The sequence below is a fragment of the Drosophila bipectinata genome, chromosome 2L, assembly GCF_030179905.1.
Source record: "Drosophila bipectinata strain 14024-0381.07 chromosome 2L, DbipHiC1v2, whole genome shotgun sequence".
NCBI lineage: Eukaryota > Metazoa > Arthropoda > Insecta > Diptera > Drosophilidae > Drosophila > Drosophila bipectinata.
Genome location: NC_091736.1, coordinates 6,915,619 through 6,936,691, shown reverse-complemented (window position 1 = coordinate 6,936,691; position 21,073 = coordinate 6,915,619). Strand labels below are relative to the sequence as shown.

General features: G+C 40.5%; 1 protein-coding gene across 2 annotated transcripts; it reads left to right on the top strand.

The window, feature by feature from the left end:
• Positions 1 to 1,284: 1,284 nt before the first annotated feature.
• On the top strand, positions 1,285 to 11,642 carry al (aristaless related homeobox). 2 transcript variants are annotated; one of them, XM_017231440.3, is made up of 5 exons: positions 1,285 to 1,547; positions 8,381 to 8,760; positions 9,607 to 9,652; positions 10,216 to 10,484; positions 10,920 to 11,642. In XM_017231440.3, the coding sequence occupies exons 2-5, from the start codon at positions 8,420 to 8,422 to the stop codon at positions 11,485 to 11,487; spliced, it is 1,224 nt and encodes a 407-aa protein (XP_017086929.2). In that variant the 5' UTR covers positions 1,285 to 1,547; positions 8,381 to 8,419; the 3' UTR covers positions 11,488 to 11,642. The 2 variants fall into 2 exon arrangements, with proteins under 2 accessions (XP_017086929.2, XP_017086930.2); XM_017231441.3 differs by lacking the exon at positions 1,285 to 1,547 and having other exon boundaries at positions 8,555 to 8,760; positions 9,609 to 9,652.
• Positions 11,643 to 21,073: the final 9,431 nt, after the last annotated feature.

The following is a 21,073-nucleotide window of genomic DNA, read 5'->3' as shown; positions in this document are numbered from 1 at the left end:
TTATACATAATAATACGAACACATTTAATATATATTGATTCTTGTTGGGTTTTATACGTATTTTAAATCTATTTGTATTGTTCATAACAATTTTTCAAGGAGAGCAATGAGAATTCAAGAAGTCTAAAACTTTGTATTTTGCACACAGGGCGTATGACTAATTTTAATCCTTAGGGCTCATTAGCATTGGGACTTATTAGGACAACAAAGAATAAAAAGGGAAAGCATAAGCAAATATACATACATATTTTATAATAGTAATTTAAAATTTCACATTCTTATAAAGCATTAAACGGAATACCTTTTACCAGATGACGATGATTCTGAAATATAGTCATTATTTCTACCCTTTTAAAGCCCGAATAGTCGTCAACCATTCTTGTTTTCTCGTTTATGGTATTATTTAGTTTTGGTATAATGATATAACCCTTTCTGCGGGCCATTGCATTTCGACTCACTTGACACCCCAACTCCAAAAGGCCAACAAGGCAGTTTACGGATGCGTCAGACTTCGGCAATCATCCAATAAAGCCAACAAAGTCATTAACGAGGCCCTTAACACTAGCCCAGGTCCTATATGGAGGGATGCCCCATCCCCCACCTGACCCCCCCACTCGTTCGAAACTCTTTTTCTTGGCTAAATTATTTAATTTATGAGCCGCAACAACTGCAACAAACGCATGCATCTATGGAAACGCTGAAGAAGGCGAAGAGGGGCAAATAAATTTCCATTTTGCTAATCAAATTTATTGCACTTTGTGCGGGGCTTATTCAATTACAGCGACAGAGATGGGGCGATGGGGAGCAGCCGAGCGAGAGAGAGGGGACCAGCACACACACATACACACACAGTCACACTCTCCGCCATTATTGGCCTCTCATAGGCTGGCGCTTGTCACTCTCTCTACCTCTTTCCAACCAACGTACGAAGAGAGTAAGGAGAGGCGGGGTCTCTCCACTCGCTCACCTGCTGCGACACCTGCGACGATCGATCGACACGCTCCGATCGCATCGCTCCCTCTCGCTCTGTGGCAGCAGCAGCAACAACAACTTTAACTTCAACAACCAGTTCTTGGTTTAGCTGATGTTGTTGTTTTTGGGCCAAAACCCACCTGAGTTTTCACCGGTGCGACGACTGCCGGCCGTGTAGTTCGCTGGCGGCTTTCAAACAGCCCGGTCACCTTCGTCGCGTTCGGTTCTGTTTCATTTCTATTCGATCCGATATCGGTTCGATACAAACGGTAAACATATATCGTTTTAAAACAAATAGTGTGCAAGTGCTAATACCTTGGAAGATAAACAAAGATACAGGGATATACCCCAAAGATACTTCGCAATCCCAGATTTTTGATATTCCAGTGAGAAAAGCCCGACGGCAAAGTGTTTCGGTTGCTGTGAGTGAGGGTGAGAGGACTGATAACACCGCCGGAGACAGAGACAGCAGTAATAGGAAAAAATCGGAAATAATAATAACATTATAAAGATCCCTTAGAAGTCATAAGCTTGAGGACATTGGTGATTTCACATATAGTGAAGGGATAAGGAAGGTGAGTTGATTTTGTAAAATAGGGGTTTCAGATTGCAAATCAATAAATTATAATAGAAGTACTACTAGATTATTAGAACTACAATTATAGAGTAATATTCCGTTCCAAATACAACCTGGTTCATGTTAAATTATGAAGAAAATCATCCATATTTATTTAGAATAATAAGTAGAAGAAACTAGGATATGGGAGAATTATACTTTGTGATCCATATGATCCATGACTATGATCCATAAATTTAAATTCGCATTATTAATATATGTACATATATATAATGATAATGGTCTATTGTTGGCTATTATATCTATATTCCGAAAGAAAATATACGAAAACCAAAAGTAATGTCTATAATTATCTATATTAAAGGATCTATATATTCATACATACATATAAATCGGTACTTAGTATATCGAACACTGTAAAATGATCTATATGTTTTTTATAAGATAGATATATGTATGTACAGAGTGCCTAAACAATGTCATGTTCAAGTAATACTAAATATTCAAAGTTTTTTTTAAAAAAAATAAATGCCATGTTTCTTAAGTCAACTCTTAAGTCATTTAAAATTATATTACTATATCTAACTAAATAAATATCCACAAGCAAGATCATTTACATGTACTACCCTTTTTATGATAATATATCTTACCCTACCCCCAAAAACTCCCTCGATAATCTAAGAACCCCGCCTTGAAGTTAACCTACTTCTCACCATGATTGACAAATATTACAAGTATAACCCATATTGTATATATTTCATAATTTCGCTGTCTTATCTATTCGATGAGTTTGAAGAGGGTAAAAAACAAACAAAAACTAAACCGAAAATTAAATATCATTAAATTTGATTAATTTCCCACCTGGACATATCAAATCAGACAAATATATCAGGCAAATCGAAGCAAATGAAATAAGAATTTGATTAACTCAATTTTTGAAAAGACTTTGGTGCCTGCTGATAGCTCAATGGGTTTATCACTGATTGGGTTTAATTAAACACCATTAAAGAGTACAAATTGTCAGCGGCGCAGTCAGTGCCAATAAATCACGTTTTTTCCAACTGATTTCTCATTCTTTTTTTAAATAATATTTTTTATTGTTAGACCAGAGCTGGTATTGGAATAGTGGGGGCAGAGTCTTCTGCTCATGTACTCATGTGTACCTACAAAATAAATGAAATTAACTCGCTGCGGGTATCACACCTCGATAATCTTGTCAAAAGCCCCCTGACCACTTAACTTCTTGACGTGGACAAGGGCCTCGAGTTTGGAGTAACAAAAACACAAATATAGACAGATATTTTGGTCTAGATAGACCCAACTAAGGAGGCATGTCAGTAAGATCTAAGAGTTCCATTTCCTAGCGATAATCGAGTACTTGGACCGACTGATTTAATTAATAATTATAGCCATGTGACTCGGTGACGCAAATAACTAGCTTTGGGGTCTGTGTATCTCCAAGATAGTATCTTGCCAAAGAGATAGTGAGATACGATTGGCCTTACTATTTTTTTGGGTGGGGGCAGCTAGTAGCTTCCCAAAATTAAAATATGTTCTTATGCTCCAGACTAGTTCAATTCAATTACTGCAACAAACAATTAAAACTTGTTGCCAGATACTCTTTGAGATACTACTGGATGGCATATCTCGTAGATACAAACAAAAGTATTTTTCCTCTTTTTTTGGCAGTTATCTGAGAACATGAACTCTCTGATTTGATTGTTTGACAACACCCAATTTGTGGGCGCTGCCTTTTGAAGGGGGCACCGGCATTTCGATGGTTAATAAGTGATTGCCACACACCAATCGGCGCAATTCGTTTTTTTGGCGCCAGTTCCAGTTCCAACCTACAGCCTCCATTGAGATGTGCTTCATTAATTCCCAACCCTACCTCCAAATGGAACATGCAAACATGAGAAATCAACGTCTCGACTTCAAATTGCCCAGCGTCTGCCTCGGATTCGCTTATCAAACCGCACAAGACAATGACAAAGGGCAGAATGGAGTGGAGCTGGATCTGAGGATGGGGATGGAGATGGCGTCGGACAACAGTTGTCCAACAATCCACCTAAATCCCCCAAGATCCTCTCCGCCTGGCAGCCCCATCGACTGCTGTTTTTAACATGCATTTTATGAGTAATTGGCCTTGCATCTCGGCATCAGGCATCAGCATCAGGCTAAGGTTGTAGCTACAACCTCAGCATCACCATTCAGACAGGACGGACGGATCGTAAGACAGACATCTGGGTTGCGAGACCCGGGACTGACTCACAAGTTGAACCTGCGACTACTACCTTAGGGCTACCGTCCAGCAATCTCCTCCATTAGGGTGGCCACAGGTGAAGATACGAGGCAATAAAATGAAATTGAAATACCCTAACAAGAAAGGGAAATATTCTTAGCTAAGCTGGTAAATTTATATAAGTTACATGTCTTGAAAGATATTATAGATTTAAAATATTTGGTTCCTCTTTAAAATGTATGATATAAATATATTAACATATAGATAATCCCAAATATTATAAAACATAGTCTCAGCTAGAAAAAATTATTCAAAAAATATATTTTTACCTTCTGAGCTACTCCTCAAGCTTCCCAAATGATCAAGAATATATATGTATTAAAATACCTCATATCATTTTAGTTAATATATATCCGTCAAGAAGCCAGAATATTTCCTTTTTAGGGCATCTCTTTAGTCGTTTTAAAACTCCAACTGATAGCCAGTAAATTGAATTAAGATTGGCCCCAAGAACAACAAATGAGGCAGCAGCTTCGACACAGGATATGAATAAACTAATTATAATTGGGAGTGTGTGCATTAGAGGTCCATAACGTATAGCCAAGAATAAAAATAAAAACAAAGGCTGAGGCAGTGGTAGAGGCCAGAGATGGAGACAGAGACGGCGCCTGGCCAGAAACAAGAATGCTGCCTTATCGCACCTGGCCAAAAAGACGGCGCCAAGAAACAAACAACCAACAACTCTGGAAGGTGAACTCTGAACACCGAATCCAAATCCGACTTCTCGGCTCAGGTGCAGCTTAAAATGGGATAAAGACTCAGCTGCTTTCGATATCGGTTTTATGCATTCTGCTGGGTGACTCACAAATTAATAATTGACCTTATCACCCGCGAGCCTATTAGGGGAGAGAGTTCCGAATGTCGCGCAGACAATCGATCAAGTGGAGTGTCGTGGTGTGGTGGACCACCACATGGTAATCGGGCATCGGATTGAGTGAGCTTTTGGCCCGGGGCCAAATGTTAAGCCACCCAAAATGCTTGCCATTATCGAATGGCTCCTCCGCACAACAGGACAGGATGGGGGAAATTACAATGCCGATCATCAAAGTGTGACTAAAGTGGTTTAGCCTAATGTAAACCCATAAATAAACAGCCCAGATACTGGCCAGACTCGAGACTGGAAAACTGGAGCCTGAAAACCGAGAGACTGTGGCGGCCAGAAGAGAGATCCGAGACGGAGACGCATTAACAAAATGCCAGAAAAGAGCTTCTGTTTGCTGTTCTACCTGATGCCGTCCCTCTGGCCGTTCGGCTTTTAATGAAATATGCCAGCACAACAGTCCCCAGACAGCTGGGGGAATCGCAGGGCGATCCGGCGATCCAGTGATCGGGAGCTGGAGTCGGAGCTGAATCTGGAGCTGGAGGAGCTAAAAACACAAAAGTGCAACCATAAAAACGACACCAAACATGAAGGAGCCCAGCGAGCAGACGAAGACGGCGAGAAGACTCTTCGGCAGCACAAGAGAGCTGTTGGGGATTTGAGTTGTGGAAAGAGCAGCCAGGCAGGGCAGAAACATTGATGCTTATCGAGATGACAGAAGTGACGACAACGGACAAACAGACAATGGACACAGGACCCTGGACAACCGAATAGAAGTACCACAGTACACTTGTCCTGTATTACGAATTAATTTCTTAATTTTCCATATGACTTGCACTGCGAAAAATATTGAGGGTTTTACAATATTTAAGAGCTTTCATTAAATATTTTATCTTTAAAAACTAAAAAGTTCTTGTAGTTCTACTAAAAACAAAGAACAACTCAACTAACCTAACCCTTTTCCCTCAGTGACTTTATGACTGGGCTGGATTAGGAAACCCACACAACCTACAATGTTGCTCTTAAATATTTCCCCAGACACTAATGGAGCTTATCTCTAAACGGAACAAGCAACCGCAAACAAGTTGCCAGACTCCGACTCCGACTACAACTCAAAACTCGGACTTGGACTCAGACATGGACTCAGACTTGGACTCTTAGTGAGAATCAGAGACGCAGACGGAGATGGAGATGGAGACGGAGCTGGAGTCTGAGACATTTGAGCTGGCGCTTGGCCTGATTAGCATACAGGGACTAAGTTGTGTCAAAATGTTAGCCACGAAATCGCCCCCGCTCGAGAGGAATACCCCATCCGACGGCCTGGTTCTCCCTTCTGGTTTCCATCGCTAATCGTGGCTTCCTGGAGAGACGACAAGGTAACTGCTTTTGGGCAAAGCAAGTGCAGCGTTAACTTGATTAGTTGTCGCTGTGGCTGTGGCAGCCAAATGGCTAAATGAAGCCATGCCAGTGAGTTGGCCAAATCGGTAGGCAGACGTCAAAACTTGACAGTTTCCAGTGAACTGGGCTCTGGCTCTAGCTCTGACTCTAACTCTGGCTCTGACTCTGCCTTTTAATTACCCAACGAAACGTCAATCAGTGTAGGATTCCGTCCGTTTGTGGTCCTCCTGTTGCTCCTCCAGCTCCAGTGGCAATAATAAAGTCGTAACGCGGATACAATTATAAGGCGGCAACACAACAAAGCCAAACGGCACACATTCCCCACATAATTCCATGGCTCTAAGCTGCTCTACGGTTCGTATTGGGATTCGTCTTTGGATTCGCATGCAATGAATTAATCAGTGCGGCTCTTATAATGAACTCCACAAAAAAACAGACAACTGGGAAGAGGAGTGAGTGATCAGGGGGCAGCAGCATAATTGCAATTCGTACAACTAATTTAATAATTTGCGGACCGCAAATTAAGTTTGTCAGCTGTCAATGCGCGGAATTCGTTGACAACATTGGCAACTGACAGTGCAACTCATAACGAAAGTTATGATCGAGCCAAGAAATGAGTTATGAACTGACAATGAGTCTTAGTTTTGAGGTATGAGTACTCCCAAGATGATGGTGAGGAAAGATGCCACTGCAGAAGAAGCTGAGCAGGAATGACATTCGACAACCCCATGAACCAGTTGAGGTGCACTTTTAAAAATGTCTAGTAGGTTATAACAGACAGTTATCTTCTTCTGACTTTTAAGACTTTAAGCCACAAGTTTAAGTAATTTTTTCTTGTGTACTTTCTGTTGCCTGTCTTCGATTGTTGCCGCTTGCAACTTCATTCCGCGCAACAAGAATGCAACTAAATCAATCACAGCCACACTAATTTGCCATTTAACAAGGTATTTGGACAATTTTGATATATGTAGAGATGTCAAACGAACGGCGGCCGAAAGCAGCCACGACGGCCATCAATCAAGCCGGACTTTGTGTGCTTTTTGGGCATGGGATCCGGAGCCAGGGCCTTAGGATGTCCCTGACATCGACGAAGGTCTTGGCAGCATGGAAGGTTACACCGGCCGGCATTAACCATTTAGTTGTCATTAAACGACGTCGTATATTAATTAGCAAAACATGAATTTGCCAAAGTCAAACTCCCAGAACGGTGAAAAGTAAAGAGGAAGCTCTGGCTGGGGCCCAAAGACTGGCACCTGATATTAATTTGATCTGATAGAAGACCGAAAACCGGCTGCACTCACTCGCCCCGGCCGTTGAGTTGATGATGATGAAAATGAAGGTGCCGCCCAATTTAATTAAAATTCCAAACGATCTGCACATGAAAGCTGCTGTGGCTGCTGTCTACCGTCTGATGTTTGCTGTAAAAAGCTAAAACAACCCAACTCAACGCTCTCGGAACGTGTTGATGGAAGAGATCAGCTGACGGACAGCTGCCCCTGCCACTGCCCCATGCTGTGGTCATCGATTTGCATTGAGGCATTGAGTGGAAACCTCAGGCCGGAGATGAGACCCCCAGATGAATCTCTCCATCTCCAGTGGCAGCCATGGCCATAAGGCACGCTTCGCGACCGCAGAAGAGCTAACTAACCCATAAGATAGTAACACTAAGCTGTCGGGATTTGGTGCTAAAGCTAGCCCCTTTGGGGAAAAGAGAATAAATCAACATTTTATTGGCGTGTATTGTGATAAATCTTTAACGAGTTTCTGTAGCAGCGGGTTGATGGATATGTTGATTTATTGACAGGCAGCTTCTGGTTGTAGTTTATTTAGTTTCTATATAATTTAAAGATCATAAAAAAAGATGCATATTCTGAGAAGTGATAATTTAAAAATCAAAAAAGCATTTCACACATTTCTGGTCCAAGCTCTTGCCTTAACTCCCACAACAAATTCCGCCACACCTTGGTAGGTAGACCTTCTCACACTGCACCTTAGACCGTAACCAAGCTGGCCAGTGTAACCGCAGCTAACCTCGAGCGGCGAGTCCCGACCCAGCCGATGACTTGGTCATGGCTAGATGGCAAATTACGGAAATTGGTATAATAAAGTGCACGATAATTGTACGTTTAGCGTTTATTGAATTACGAGCTTCTAATGCGCGTCTAACTAGCCAACTCTGCCTCTTTTTTTAACGTTGCTTTTCAATCAAAATAATAAAATACTAAAGATTAAACAACAATTTTTAATATCTGCTATATTAGATACAATTTGTACGGCTAATTAAATTTTATATTAAATCACAATTTTGCAGCTGCTGCCTTCAAGGATTGAGAGTGCCCCCTTTTGGATTATGGGCATATCGGAGGAGATCAAGCTGGAGGAACTACCGCAAGAAGCCAAGCTAGCGCACCCGGATGCCGTCGCCCTGGTGGATCGTGCCCCCGGATCGTCGGCGGCCACCGCCGGTGCGGCGCTAACGGTTTCGGTTTCTGGCAGTGGTGCAGCCAGTGCGGCGAGCGGAGCCAGCGGCGGCACCAATAGCCCCATCTCGGACGGGAACAGTGACGGCGAGGCGGACGAGTATGCCCCGAAGCGGAAGCAGCGGCGCTATCGCACAACCTTCACCAGCTTTCAGCTCGAGGAGCTGGAGAAGGCCTTCTCCCGGACCCATTACCCCGACGTGTTTACGAGGTGAGTAACATATGACAAAGTGAGATAAAGACCAAGCTCCAGGCTGGGCAGGCTGGCCCAGAAGAAAAGAAATTTGCATAAATCGCTCATCGAGGCGCGACAAAAGGCTCGAAAGTTGATTCTCGGTTTTACGATACGACTAAAATGAGAGCGTTCAGGTGATAATAATAATGCTTATGACGACCACTACAATGACAACGGCGACCCCCCCTGAGTGGATCGATCGATCTTATTCGGAGCAGAGTTCGAACCCGATCGCCCCCTCTGAGATAATGGCCATAAAACCAAAACCATTCCGACTCCTCGCCCTAAGAAACTCTAACGATAGCAATTAGCATGCAGCAATGCGGCTGAAAGACAGCTACAGTAATTGCCATAAATTAAAAGTCAGTCACTCCTCAGACGAGGAACCAAAGTGAACGCTAATTGAGACCGCACGAAGCTTAAACAAAAATCAAAACAAAAAATACAAGCTTACAGAGTCAATGGCAGCTACAATTAGATCAACTTTTTTTTGCCAGTATCACAACAGTTTACAATTCATTAGGCTGCGGGCTTATTTAAATGCTTAGCTTGGCAATTAATTAAGCAAATAAATCAAATCACCTTTGATTATACTATACGCTTTAATTAAATTTTAATAAGAAGCTTTAAAAGGTAAATTGAGGTCAGAAAAGTGAGAAGCGCATAGAACGGCGCTGTTGACTGGAGAGGAGTCTTCAAACACTGGCCGAGATACTAGTTCTTTTCTGGACTGATTCTTGACCATTTCAATTGATTATCTGCCCTAAACAATTGCATTTTTTTTGCGAAACTAACAGTGGCTACTTTTTCATCTTCTTTCAGAGAGGAGCTGGCGATGAAAATTGGATTAACCGAGGCGCGCATTCAGGTAAGCCTTGGTTAGAGGCGGAGAATTCAGGGCTTTAGAGGCTGTACAGATTTGCGGTTAAATCGCGTGGCCCACGTGCAGCCAACAATGTTGAAAATTGAAAAATAATGGAGCATGTCGCTACTAATGAAATTGAGAAAGAGCTAGCGACTGACAGACAGATGGACGGAATCCTAAAGGAGGATAGGAGAAATTCGTTTAATTCTGTTTTAGTGCCAGTCATTACATGCCCGGTCAGTTTATGGCCGGGAAGTCATATACCCCCTAAAGCCGCTTCTTTTTTTAATTACTGCTCATGCTAAACAACATTATTTGCCTATATCCATTCCGACTGGGGACTACTATTCGACTGCAGGAGTGCAATCAGTAGCCGGGCACCGTATTCAGATTGTTATGTTAAAAACTAATTAAAGGGGCGTTTTCAATAACAACGCCCATTAATTGGATGATGGCTCGGGAGTGTAGAGCTCCCGCTCTACTCAAACAGGGATAGAACACTGGATACTGGACACAGTAGCCTGCCAGCGGCGCATAACTCATAGTTCCCATCATCCTTTTTCCAGGTCTGGTTTCAGAATCGGCGTGCCAAGTGGCGCAAGCAGGAGAAGGTTGGACCCCAGTCGCATCCGTACAATCCCTACCTGCCAACCGGCGCCGCCAGCATGCAGACGGTGGTGGGGGCCGCCCTTCCGCCCAATCCCTTCACCCACCTTGGCTTCCAGCTGCGCAAGCCCTTCGACGCCCAACACGCCGCCAACCTGGCCGCCTTCCGCTATCCGCACCTCTCTGCCGCTCCCATGATACCGTCGGGCTACTTTAACCAATTCCAGAGGTAAGTAATCCCAGGAGGATTAAGTTTAAAGGAGAAAATCTATCCTATAATTTCCTGTTTAAAGTCTAGAAATATTATATCACGACTCTGTATAAAAAAACGATATTAAAATTTATTGCCAATTCAAGTTTAAGCCTAAAGTGCTTTATAGTCCCAAAAACAATCTTTTGAATTTATAAATTCCATGAAGACATCTTTGAATTAAGCAAAGTTTTGTTTTAATTTAAAAGTCGTGAGCTGGAAGTGGCATATTTGATTTACTAAGTTTTTAGGCAGTTTTAGGCCTAAGGTTTAAGTCAAAATTTTAAATTAAAAGTCTTTTCATAACAACCAGTTTCTAAAATATTTATTGAAGGAAGCAAATGTATAAGATATTTGTTAAAATACTTTAAAATTAAAATTTTAAAATAAAGTCATGTCTCTCAATAATTACAGGGCTCCTCCCCATATGCTACCACCGGGAATGGCCGGGATGTATCCCTCCAGCTCCTTCCAATCACTGCTGGCCAATATGACGGCGGTACCCAGAGGTCCGCCCCTTGGAAAACCACCAGCCCTACTTGTGGGATCCCCGGACCTGCACTCGCCCAACCATTTGCTCGCCTCGCCACCCACTTCCCCCGCCTCCGGCCACGCCTCCCAGCACCCGAGCATCCATCCGCCACCGCCCCAAGTGGCGCCACCGCCGCCTCCCCAGCTGGGAGTGCAGCCAGCTCAGTTGTCGCCCCAACAGCTGGTGGGGATCGCCTTGACCCACCAAGCGCCTTGCAGATCACCCACCCAGACAGCTCCCGTGGCCCTGACGCTAGCTCACTCGCCTCAGCGCCAGTTGCCGCCGCCGCCACCGCCAGTGGTGTCTCTGCCCCCGCCTCCACGAGCTGCAACACCTCCGGAGGATCGACGCACCTCCTCTATTGCTGCACTGCGTCTGAAGGCCCGGGAGCACGAACTGAAGCTGGAACTGCTGCGCCAAAACGGACATGGTAACGATGTGGTCAGCTAGCTGACGGAGAAGCCAACGGATGGGATGGAGTTCGAGGCGGATATTCCAAATTCAAGTGCAAAATCTTTACTGGTTCACTGTATTTCTAAGCCCATAAATTATTCAATTGTGTGTATTTAACAAAGAATTTTCAATAAATTCAAAAAGTAAAATAATTACAACATTGTATTATACTACTTCTTAATATGTTTATTTTGAGAAGCCAAGCCAAGGAAAGGTAAAATTCTTCAAATTATAACTGCGCCTTTCCCCAGAACCATAAATTCAGTATAACTAATCAAACTAATATACCCCATTATACCTCACACCTGGAATAGACCAATGAAACCCCGAGCTCTTGATCATCTCTTTGTATTGTATTGGTAATTCCCACAAATTAGCCATAAGCCGAGGCCTAATGGACAAAAGCCCCACTATAATGTGCGTAACAACACCTACTTAGGGAAAAATGAAAGAGAATTTGTAACCGAGAACTGATTCACAGCCAGTCCGACCAGTCGGATTTCTGGGAGTACCGGCGCAGTACCGGAGACTGGAGACTAAAGACCGGAGCCGGAGCTGCCATTAATCAGTGGTCTTCCCATAAATCAGCGAGTGAAGGGGCCGGAGCGGTACGAAGAGGAGAAAGGAGTCTTGATCAAAAACAAAAACAAGAGGAGGGTGCCACAAATATAAATTTATGAATAAATTAGAAACAAATTAAATATGTTAATGAGACTCGACGAGACGGAATCAAAGTCAAATTCGAAGAGAGAGGACTAGCATTGGAATCTTTGGCGATTTCTTTGTCTTTGTATTTCTCCAAGTCTCCCAGTCTCAGTTCGCTTTTGTTGGTGAATTATGCGCGGTAATTAATAAAATGGAATATTTATGATAACATTTATAAAACACGAAGTTGCCTAATTCGATTACCAGATTTTTTGGTCAGCCGCTCATTTTTTTCCCCATCGGCCCAATACCCGACAAAAAGAGTAAAAGTATCGGACAGGGTTCCTCCTCACATGGCCTGATAATTGCGATGAGGTGGAACTGTGATAATCATGTTTAACCGACGGCCCCTCCTTGGGCCTGTATATTTTTTTTCTCTTGCCCCTGTTTCGAGACTGAAAACATTTTATGCATTTCAATGAGTTCGTCAAATGCATAAAAAAAATCGAGAAAAGAGAACCCAACCGCGAGATCCAAACAATTAATTTGCATAATAATCAAGCCAAGAGGAAAGGGGCAGGCGGTATAAATATATATAGTATAGAGTTTAAGGCAACGGGGGGAAAGGAGGAGGTAGAACAACCATATTAATAATCATTAATTAAGGGGGCTAATTAACGGTGACATTAAGAGACTGCATTTTAATGACTCCACCTTCGATTTGATATGCTATTAGATTAGTTATTTGTTTCTGCCTGACTTTGGCGATTGCACAACAATACAGATGGATGAAAAATTAATCAAAAATTTTAAAATATTAATACTTTAAGAATTAAAAATTGATTAATTAAAACACACTTAATACATTTTATTTTTTACTTACCCTTTGTTTAATCTTAATAATATATCCTAACCGATTTAAACGTTAGCCAGGTTTGTTTGCATTTAATTACCACTCAATTAAGTTAATTATATGGCTTATAGGATTTTCTGCCAGTGCACGCCAGCTATTTGTCTAACATCTTTATTCTATTTTAGTTAGTGCATTTAATTTGTTAGCAAATTTGCACAGAAACATTCGATTAAAGAGCTTTTTTGTATACTTTTAATTCAATTTAACTACAACGCCAGCTTAATTGCTAATTCCACGACTAGTGAGCAGCCACAACAAAAACAAGACCAGGTGCTCTTGCCCAACAAAAACCACTAAATAATATAATATTTAATTCAGGAAACTTTTTTTCTGCTCATTTTCTTTTTCTTTCCTTGTGTATGTATTATTTTTTTGCCTTGCGAGACAAAATGCAGCTTTGTTGTAGTCGTTTTTTTTTTGTATCTGCTGGATATGTAATTGCCCGTGTGTGTGTGTGTGTGATCGAGCAGTGTGTGTGCTTCGTGTGTCGGTGCAATTAAGTTTGCGTTTAATTTGCAATTATCCAAACGACTCAAACTAATTAGCGCCACTTTGATTAAGCCTGGCAACAACAAATGGAAATGAAAATGAAAATGGAAAACCAAAATGTTTGCAATTTTTGAGAAACTTGCAACCACAATCGGGTAATGGAGTATCTGAAACCGAATCCAAAGTGGAGTTAAATGCTAATGAAAATTCGCAGAAATCTTAATTCAATTTATACGAAATTGCACATAAAACCAAATCTGTTTGGCCCTGAAAAATATCAATATCTGTGGGTATATAAATATATATCATGAAATTGCCTATAAAATCACAGGCCAACCATCTGTTAAATTTTATAGCAAGTGATGGGAAGCAAAATCAAGAAATTATAAATTCATTCAGACAAACAAAAGACTTAGGCAACGAACTTTATGCTGTATGTGACGCACACGAAGGGTTAGAAAAGGGGAAGGGCGAGGCGAGGAGGCTGGAAACATAAAAACTGCTCGAATGTGAATGAAATCAGAAATCCAGTTACATATATATGCATATCTATTCCGGGCAGTTGTATGTAGTGTGGGATCAATGATGAGATAATCTCAGATATTTGATGTTGGGCAGAAATGTATCAGATTATCTCTTGAATCACCTTGTTGAAAGATAGGTTAACTTGGAAATATTTTAATGATGTTATTTTTTATGAAATTTCATGTAAGCTTTGAGTTTTTGCTTTCGATTTTGATTAAAAAATACTGTATTATTTCGTACTAATTGATAGACTGAGCAAAGATGCATTCGGAATAAAGAATATGCTTTTAAAACTAAAAATAAATAATATACATATTTCTAACTTTTGAATCCTAATCACCACCTACCTTTTTACTCATAACTACTTTTGTTTGTATTTAATTTTTATAAATTTTGTTTAAAGTTATTGTTTTGTATTTTTAAATATACATAAATCATTAAGGATAGAACTCATGCCTCCAAAAAAGCGCCGACAAAACGGTAATGATGTGACTTTTATTACTACCAAAGGGCAGTAAATGACAACAAGCAAGGAAAAAAGACCCAAAAGAGACAAAACAGGAGGAAAAAGGAAGAAAAGAAAGAAATAAGAAGACAAAATGAGAAACATTTGGCGCCGTGGCAATTAGTTATCAAAGACGTCGCGCATTGACAAGCAAAAGTCAAAGCACTCGAAGCCACCCAAAAAGAGAATGAACCTCAAGAGGAACGAACTCAATACGAGTAAGTGTGTGTGTTTGTAGGGAAAGCTATATAAAGTGGACATTATCCATATAAACGATGACTCATCATGGCTTCGATATGGGCACAAAAAAATAAAAGAAAAACTTACACTTAAGGAGCAAACAGAAACAGCAATCGACTACCGAAGTTGCTGTAAGTAAAAAATCTTGGAGCATGGACTACCTCATATATATTTTCTTAAAGACCCGCCCCAAATCATGGCAGCGTGTGCCGCACCGGTACAAGTCGATATTGAAACGTAGCCCAGCTAAACATTGATCCTTATCGACATGTCAGTGGAGCTGAGCATGTGTGTCTGGCATGGATGTGTATGGACACATATGTATGGCTGCCACACGATTCCAAGATCCCCGATCCCCAGGAGAGGCTGTTGCAACCTGCAATTGGTAGCCCCAACAGCAGCAGCAGAAGCAACAACAACTTAACACGAGACATTGTAGGCACGCAAGTGGACTTTACAGATTTACTAGAGAAACTGAGACGGTTGGCTTTCCAAAAGAGTTATTACTGGATTAAATAAGGGTTTTAATAATATAAATTCAAGTAATAACTATTTCATTCCCTTCTTATGTTCCATCCAATATAGAGTATAAGCCTCTATGTGTAACATCCTACTAACCCATTCCCATGCGGGCTGTGAATATATAATTTGAATCTAATCGAATCAAGTCGAGTTGAGTTGAACCAAAATGAATGCGCTAATTAAATAAACATAAAAGTCTCTAGCCGAGCATTATCTACGCCTCCTTAGCTTATCGGCCAGCAACATGTGTAAGAGATCCGATCGCTTAGCCGCATTAGCATATATTCCAGTTCGATTTGGGATCCGAGACCCACGCAGCTGGCATTAGGATCGATAATGAGCTGATTAAACCATTTTTTGGTCGTAGGTGTTGCAGCGTGTAAGATTAGATTAGGCTAATCAGCTGGATCTGCCGAAACAAGAAAACCGGGGTTCCGACCTGAAAATAGAAAACAAGAGACTCCAATCCAAGATTGGAGATCAAAACAAAAACCCGGTATACTATGGCCTTTCGATAATTGCAACGGGAGTAATTAACTTGGCCAACGGCCAGGCTGCAATGTGAATTATAATTCGAGTTTGCCACAAATTAAAATTGCCATCCGGCGTGGCATCCGCGGCATGCGACGGTACAAAATCTGACAAGCGGTAGCAGCATAATAAAAATATGTATGTGAAATTAAATAGGACGCAGCCAGCAGCTGCCACAGAGCACTCGAAAAAATTGAATTTACAATGGAAAATAAGTTAATTAAAATTTAATAACAGATACATAATAAAATAATTCACTAAAGTAAAGTTATTTGATCAGAATAAAGTCCTTCTAAACAACAATCTCTTACCTTTTTTTCCAGTGTCCTTTTTGTGACATATTTGGGTGTGCCCCCTCTCCTTAAAAAAACTAAAGAAAAAAGGAAACTGTCCTGCCTACCTTTTTAGCCCCATTCGAGTCACTAATTTGCCATTTAGTCGGGCATTTGTGGCATTTGGGTGACAAGAGCGAGAGCCGAAGCAGCCGAAAATTTAATGGCTTAATGTGGCAAATGTGGCAACAAGGTGACTTTCTGGACCTCTGGTCCAAGAATTGGTCACATTTCAAGCCATATTCCACTGCTATTTGTCTGATTATTCAATCAGGCCAGCAGACAGAGAGGATGATGGGCAATTACCCTCAGCAGTTCGCTTAAAATCTTATTAAGTTTTGTTTGTTTTCATCATTATTTTCACGGCCGGGGCCATTTTCGACCATTAAGAGTGAAAATCTTGTGTAAATCGAATTATTTGTAATTTATGGTGTGGCAGCAGCAGCAACAGGAGAGGATTATTACCAACTAAGGAGAAGCGGAGGAGGCAAAGGAAGCATCATCGTGGCAGAGTGAAGTTCCTGATCCAGCCATAGCTAAACCAATAACCATTAAGCGTGCTAAAATCAATCGCAATTGCCTCCTCCACGATCCCCTTACCGAAATTCACCTCCATCTGCGGTTACAATTTGCAGACGATTTGCGGTTTGGAAAAAAAAAATATATACATCCACAAAAGCCAACATGGCTGGAGGATCCACAAGCTAGCCACAAGAGGGGATCAGCAGACCAAACTGGTTCAAAGAGATTATCGATTTTCAATTACCGATGCGGCGAGTGTGCGGCTAAGTAGTTTGGTTTTTGTTTGGTCTAGCAATTTTCAACCGGAGCTCTGCAGCTGGCCCAGCAATCATTTAGCAACTGAGCAAGTGACCAGAAAAAAAGGTAAAATCCAAATTGGGTAAGTAAAAATTATAGAAGGATATGTCATTGCTTTGTTCAGAAAAACATACATGGAAGAAGAATACCTTGAATATTTATGTGAGTTTATATAGTTATATTTTATTTATATTACATAATATTAAAGTTTAATTATTATCAAACTACCCTGCAAGAATCCCTTCATTATTAGATCCCTAAATTATTAACAAGAATCCATGTCCCCTTCAAAATTGCGGAAAATGCATGGGAGGCCCATTTGGTCCACTATATAGTCTATATCTCTGCTGATTTTTATCCGATCCTTGAGCGGAATACCCTAAATAATTTGTGGATCGATTCTCCATGAATCTGCATCAAAATCTGGCAACAAAATATTTTTTCATATTTTCGTCAAAATTTATGGAGGGTCCCCTTCAAAATTGCGGAAAATGCATTGGAGACCCATTTGGTCCACTATATAGTCTATATCTCTGCTGATTTTTATCCGATCCTTGAGCGGAATACCTTAAATGATTTGTGGATCGATTCTCCATCAATCTGCATCAAAATCTAGCAACAAAATACTTTTTCATATTTTCGTCAAAATTTATGGAGGGTCCCCTTCAAAATTGCGGAAAATGCATTGGAGACCCATTTGGTCCACTATATAGTCTATATCTCTGCTGATTTTTACCCGATCCTTGAGCGGAATACCTTAAATGATTTGTGGTTCGATTCTCCATGAATCTGCATCAAAATCTGGCAACAAAATATTTTTTCATATTTTCGTCACAATTTATGGAGGGTCCCCTTCAAAATTGCGGAAAATGCATTGGAGACCCATTTGGTCCACTATATAGTCTATATCTCTGCTGATTTTTATCCGATCCTTGAGCGGAATACCTTAAATGATTTGTGGATCGATTCTCCATGAATCTGCATTAAAATCTGGCAACAAAATATTTTTTCATATTTTCGTCAAAATTTATGGAGGGTCCCCTTCACAATTGCGGAAAATGCATTGGAGACCCATTTGGTCCACTATATAGTCTATGTCTCTGCTGATTTTTATCCGATCCTTGAGCGATATACCTTAAATGATTTGTGGATCGATTCTCCATGAATCTGCATCAAAATCTGGCAACAAAATATTTTTTCATATTTTCGTCAAAATTTATGGAGGGTCCCCTTCAAAATTGCGGAAAATGCATGGGAGGCCCATTTGGTCCACTATATAGTCTATATATCTGCTGATTTTTATCCGATCCTTGAGCGGAATACCTTAAATGATTTGTGGATCGATTCTCCATCAATCTGCATCAAAATCTGGCAACAAAATATTTTTTCATATTTTCGTCAAAATTTATGGAGGGTCCCCTTCAAAATTGCGGAAAATGCATTGGAGACCCATTTGGTCCACTATATAGTCTATATCTCTGCTGATTTTTACCCGATCCTTGAGCGGAATACCTTAAATGATTTGTGGATCGATTCTCCATGAATCTGCATCAAAATCTGGCAACAAAATATTTTTTCATATTTTCGTCACAATTTATGGAGGGTCCCCTTCAAAATTGCGGAAAATGCATTGGAGACCCATTTGGTCCACTATATAGTCTATATCTCTGCTGATTTTTATCCGATCCTTGAGCGGAATACCTTAAATGATTTGTGGATCGATTCTCCATGAATCTGCATTAAAATCTGGCAACAAAATATTTTTTCATATTTTCGTCAAAATTTATGGAGGGTCCCCTTCAAAATTGCGGAAAATGCATTGGAGACCCATTTGGTCCACTATATAGTCTATATCTCTGCTGATTTTTACCCGATCCTTGAGCGGAATACCTTAAATGATTTGTGGATCGATTCTCCATGAATCTGCATCAAAATCTGGCAACAAAATATTTTTTCATATTTTCGTCACAATTTATGGAGGGTCCCCTTCAAAATTGCGGAAAATGCATTGGAGACCCATTTGGTCCACTATATAGTCTATATCTCTGCTGATTTTTATCCGATCCTTGAGCGGAATACCTTAAATGATTTGTGGATCGATTCTCCATCAATCTGCATCAAAATCTGGCAACAAAATATTTTTTCATATTTTCGTCAAAATTTATGGAGGGTCCCCTTCAAAATTGCGGAAAATGCATTGGAGACCCATTTGGTCCACTATATAGTCTATATCTCTGCTGATTTTTATCCGATCCTTGAGCGGAATACCTTAAATGATTTGTGGATCGATTCTCCATCAATCTGCATCAAAATCTGGCAACAAAATACTTTTTCATATTTTCGTCAAAATTTATGGAGGGTCCCCTTCAAAATTGCGGAAAATGCATTGGAGACCCATTTGGTCCACTATATAGTCTATATCTCTGCTGATTTTTACCCGATCCTTGAGCGGAATACCTTAAATGATTTGTGGATCGATTCTCCATGAATCTGCATCAAAATCTGGCAACAAAATATTTTTTCATATTTTCGTCAAAATTTATGGAGGGTCCCCTTCAAAATTGCGGAAAATGCATGGGAGGCCCATTTGGTCCACTATATAGTCTATATATCTGCTGATTTTTATCCGATCCTTGAGCGGAATACCTTAAATGATTTGTGGATCGATTCTCCATCAATCTGCATCAAAATCTGGCAACAAAATATTTTTTCATATTTTCGTCAAAATTTATGGAGGGTCCCCTTCAAAATTGCGGAAAATGCATTGGAGACCCATTTGGTCCACTATATAGTCTATATCTCTGCTGATTTTTACCCGATCCTTGAGCGGAATACCTTAAATGATTTGTGGATCGATTCTCCATGAATCTGCATCAAAATCTGGCAACAAAATATTTTTTCATATTTTCGTCACAATTTATGGAGGGTCCCCTTCAAAATTGCGGAAAATGCATTGGAGACCCATTTGGTCCACTATATAGTCTATATCTCTGCTGATTTTTATCCGATCCTTGAGCGGAATACCTTAAATGATTTGTGGATCGATTCTCCATGAATCTGCATTAAAATCTGGCAACAAAATATTTTTTCATATTTTCGTCAAAATTTATGGAGGGTCCCCTTCACAATTGCGGAAAATGCATTGGAGACCCATTTGGTCCACTATATAGTCTATGTCTCTGCTGATTTTTATCCGATCCTTGAGCGATATACCTTAAATGATTTGTGGATCGATTCTCCATGAATCTGCATCAAAATCTGGCAACAAAATATTTTTTCATATTTTCGTCAAAATTTATGGAGGGTCCCCTTCAAAATTGCGGAAAATGCATGGGAGGCCCATTTGGTCCACTATATAGTCTATATATCTGCTGATTTTTATCCGATCCTTGAGCGGAATACCTTAAATGATTTGTGGATCGATTCTCCATCAATCTGCATCAAAATCTGGCAACAAAATATTTTTTCATATTTTCGTCAAAATTTATGGAGGGTCCCCTTCAAAATTGCGGAAAATGCATTGGAGACCCATTTGGTCCACTATAAGGTCTATATCTCTGCTGATTTTTACCCGATCCTTGAGCGGAATACCTTAAATGATTTGTGGATCGATTCTCCATGAATCTGCATCAAAATCTGGCAACAAAATATTTTTTCATATTTTCGTCACAATTTATGGAGGGTCCCCTTCAAAATTGCGGAAAATGCATTGGAGACCCATTTGGTCCACTATATAGTCTATATCTCTGCTGATTTTTATCCGATCCTTGAGCGGAATACCTTAAATGATTTGTGGATCGATTCTCCATGAATCTGCATTAAAATCTGGCAACAAAATATTTTTTCATATTTTCGTCAAAATTTATGGAGGGTCCCCTTCACAATTGCGGAAAATGCATTGGAGACCCATTTGGTCCACTATATAGTCTATGTCTCTGCTGATTTTTATCCGATCCTTGAGCGATATACCTTAAATGATTTGTGGATCGATTCTCCATGAATCTGCATCAAAATCTGGCAACAAAATATTTTTTCATATTTTCGTCAAAATTTATGGAGGGT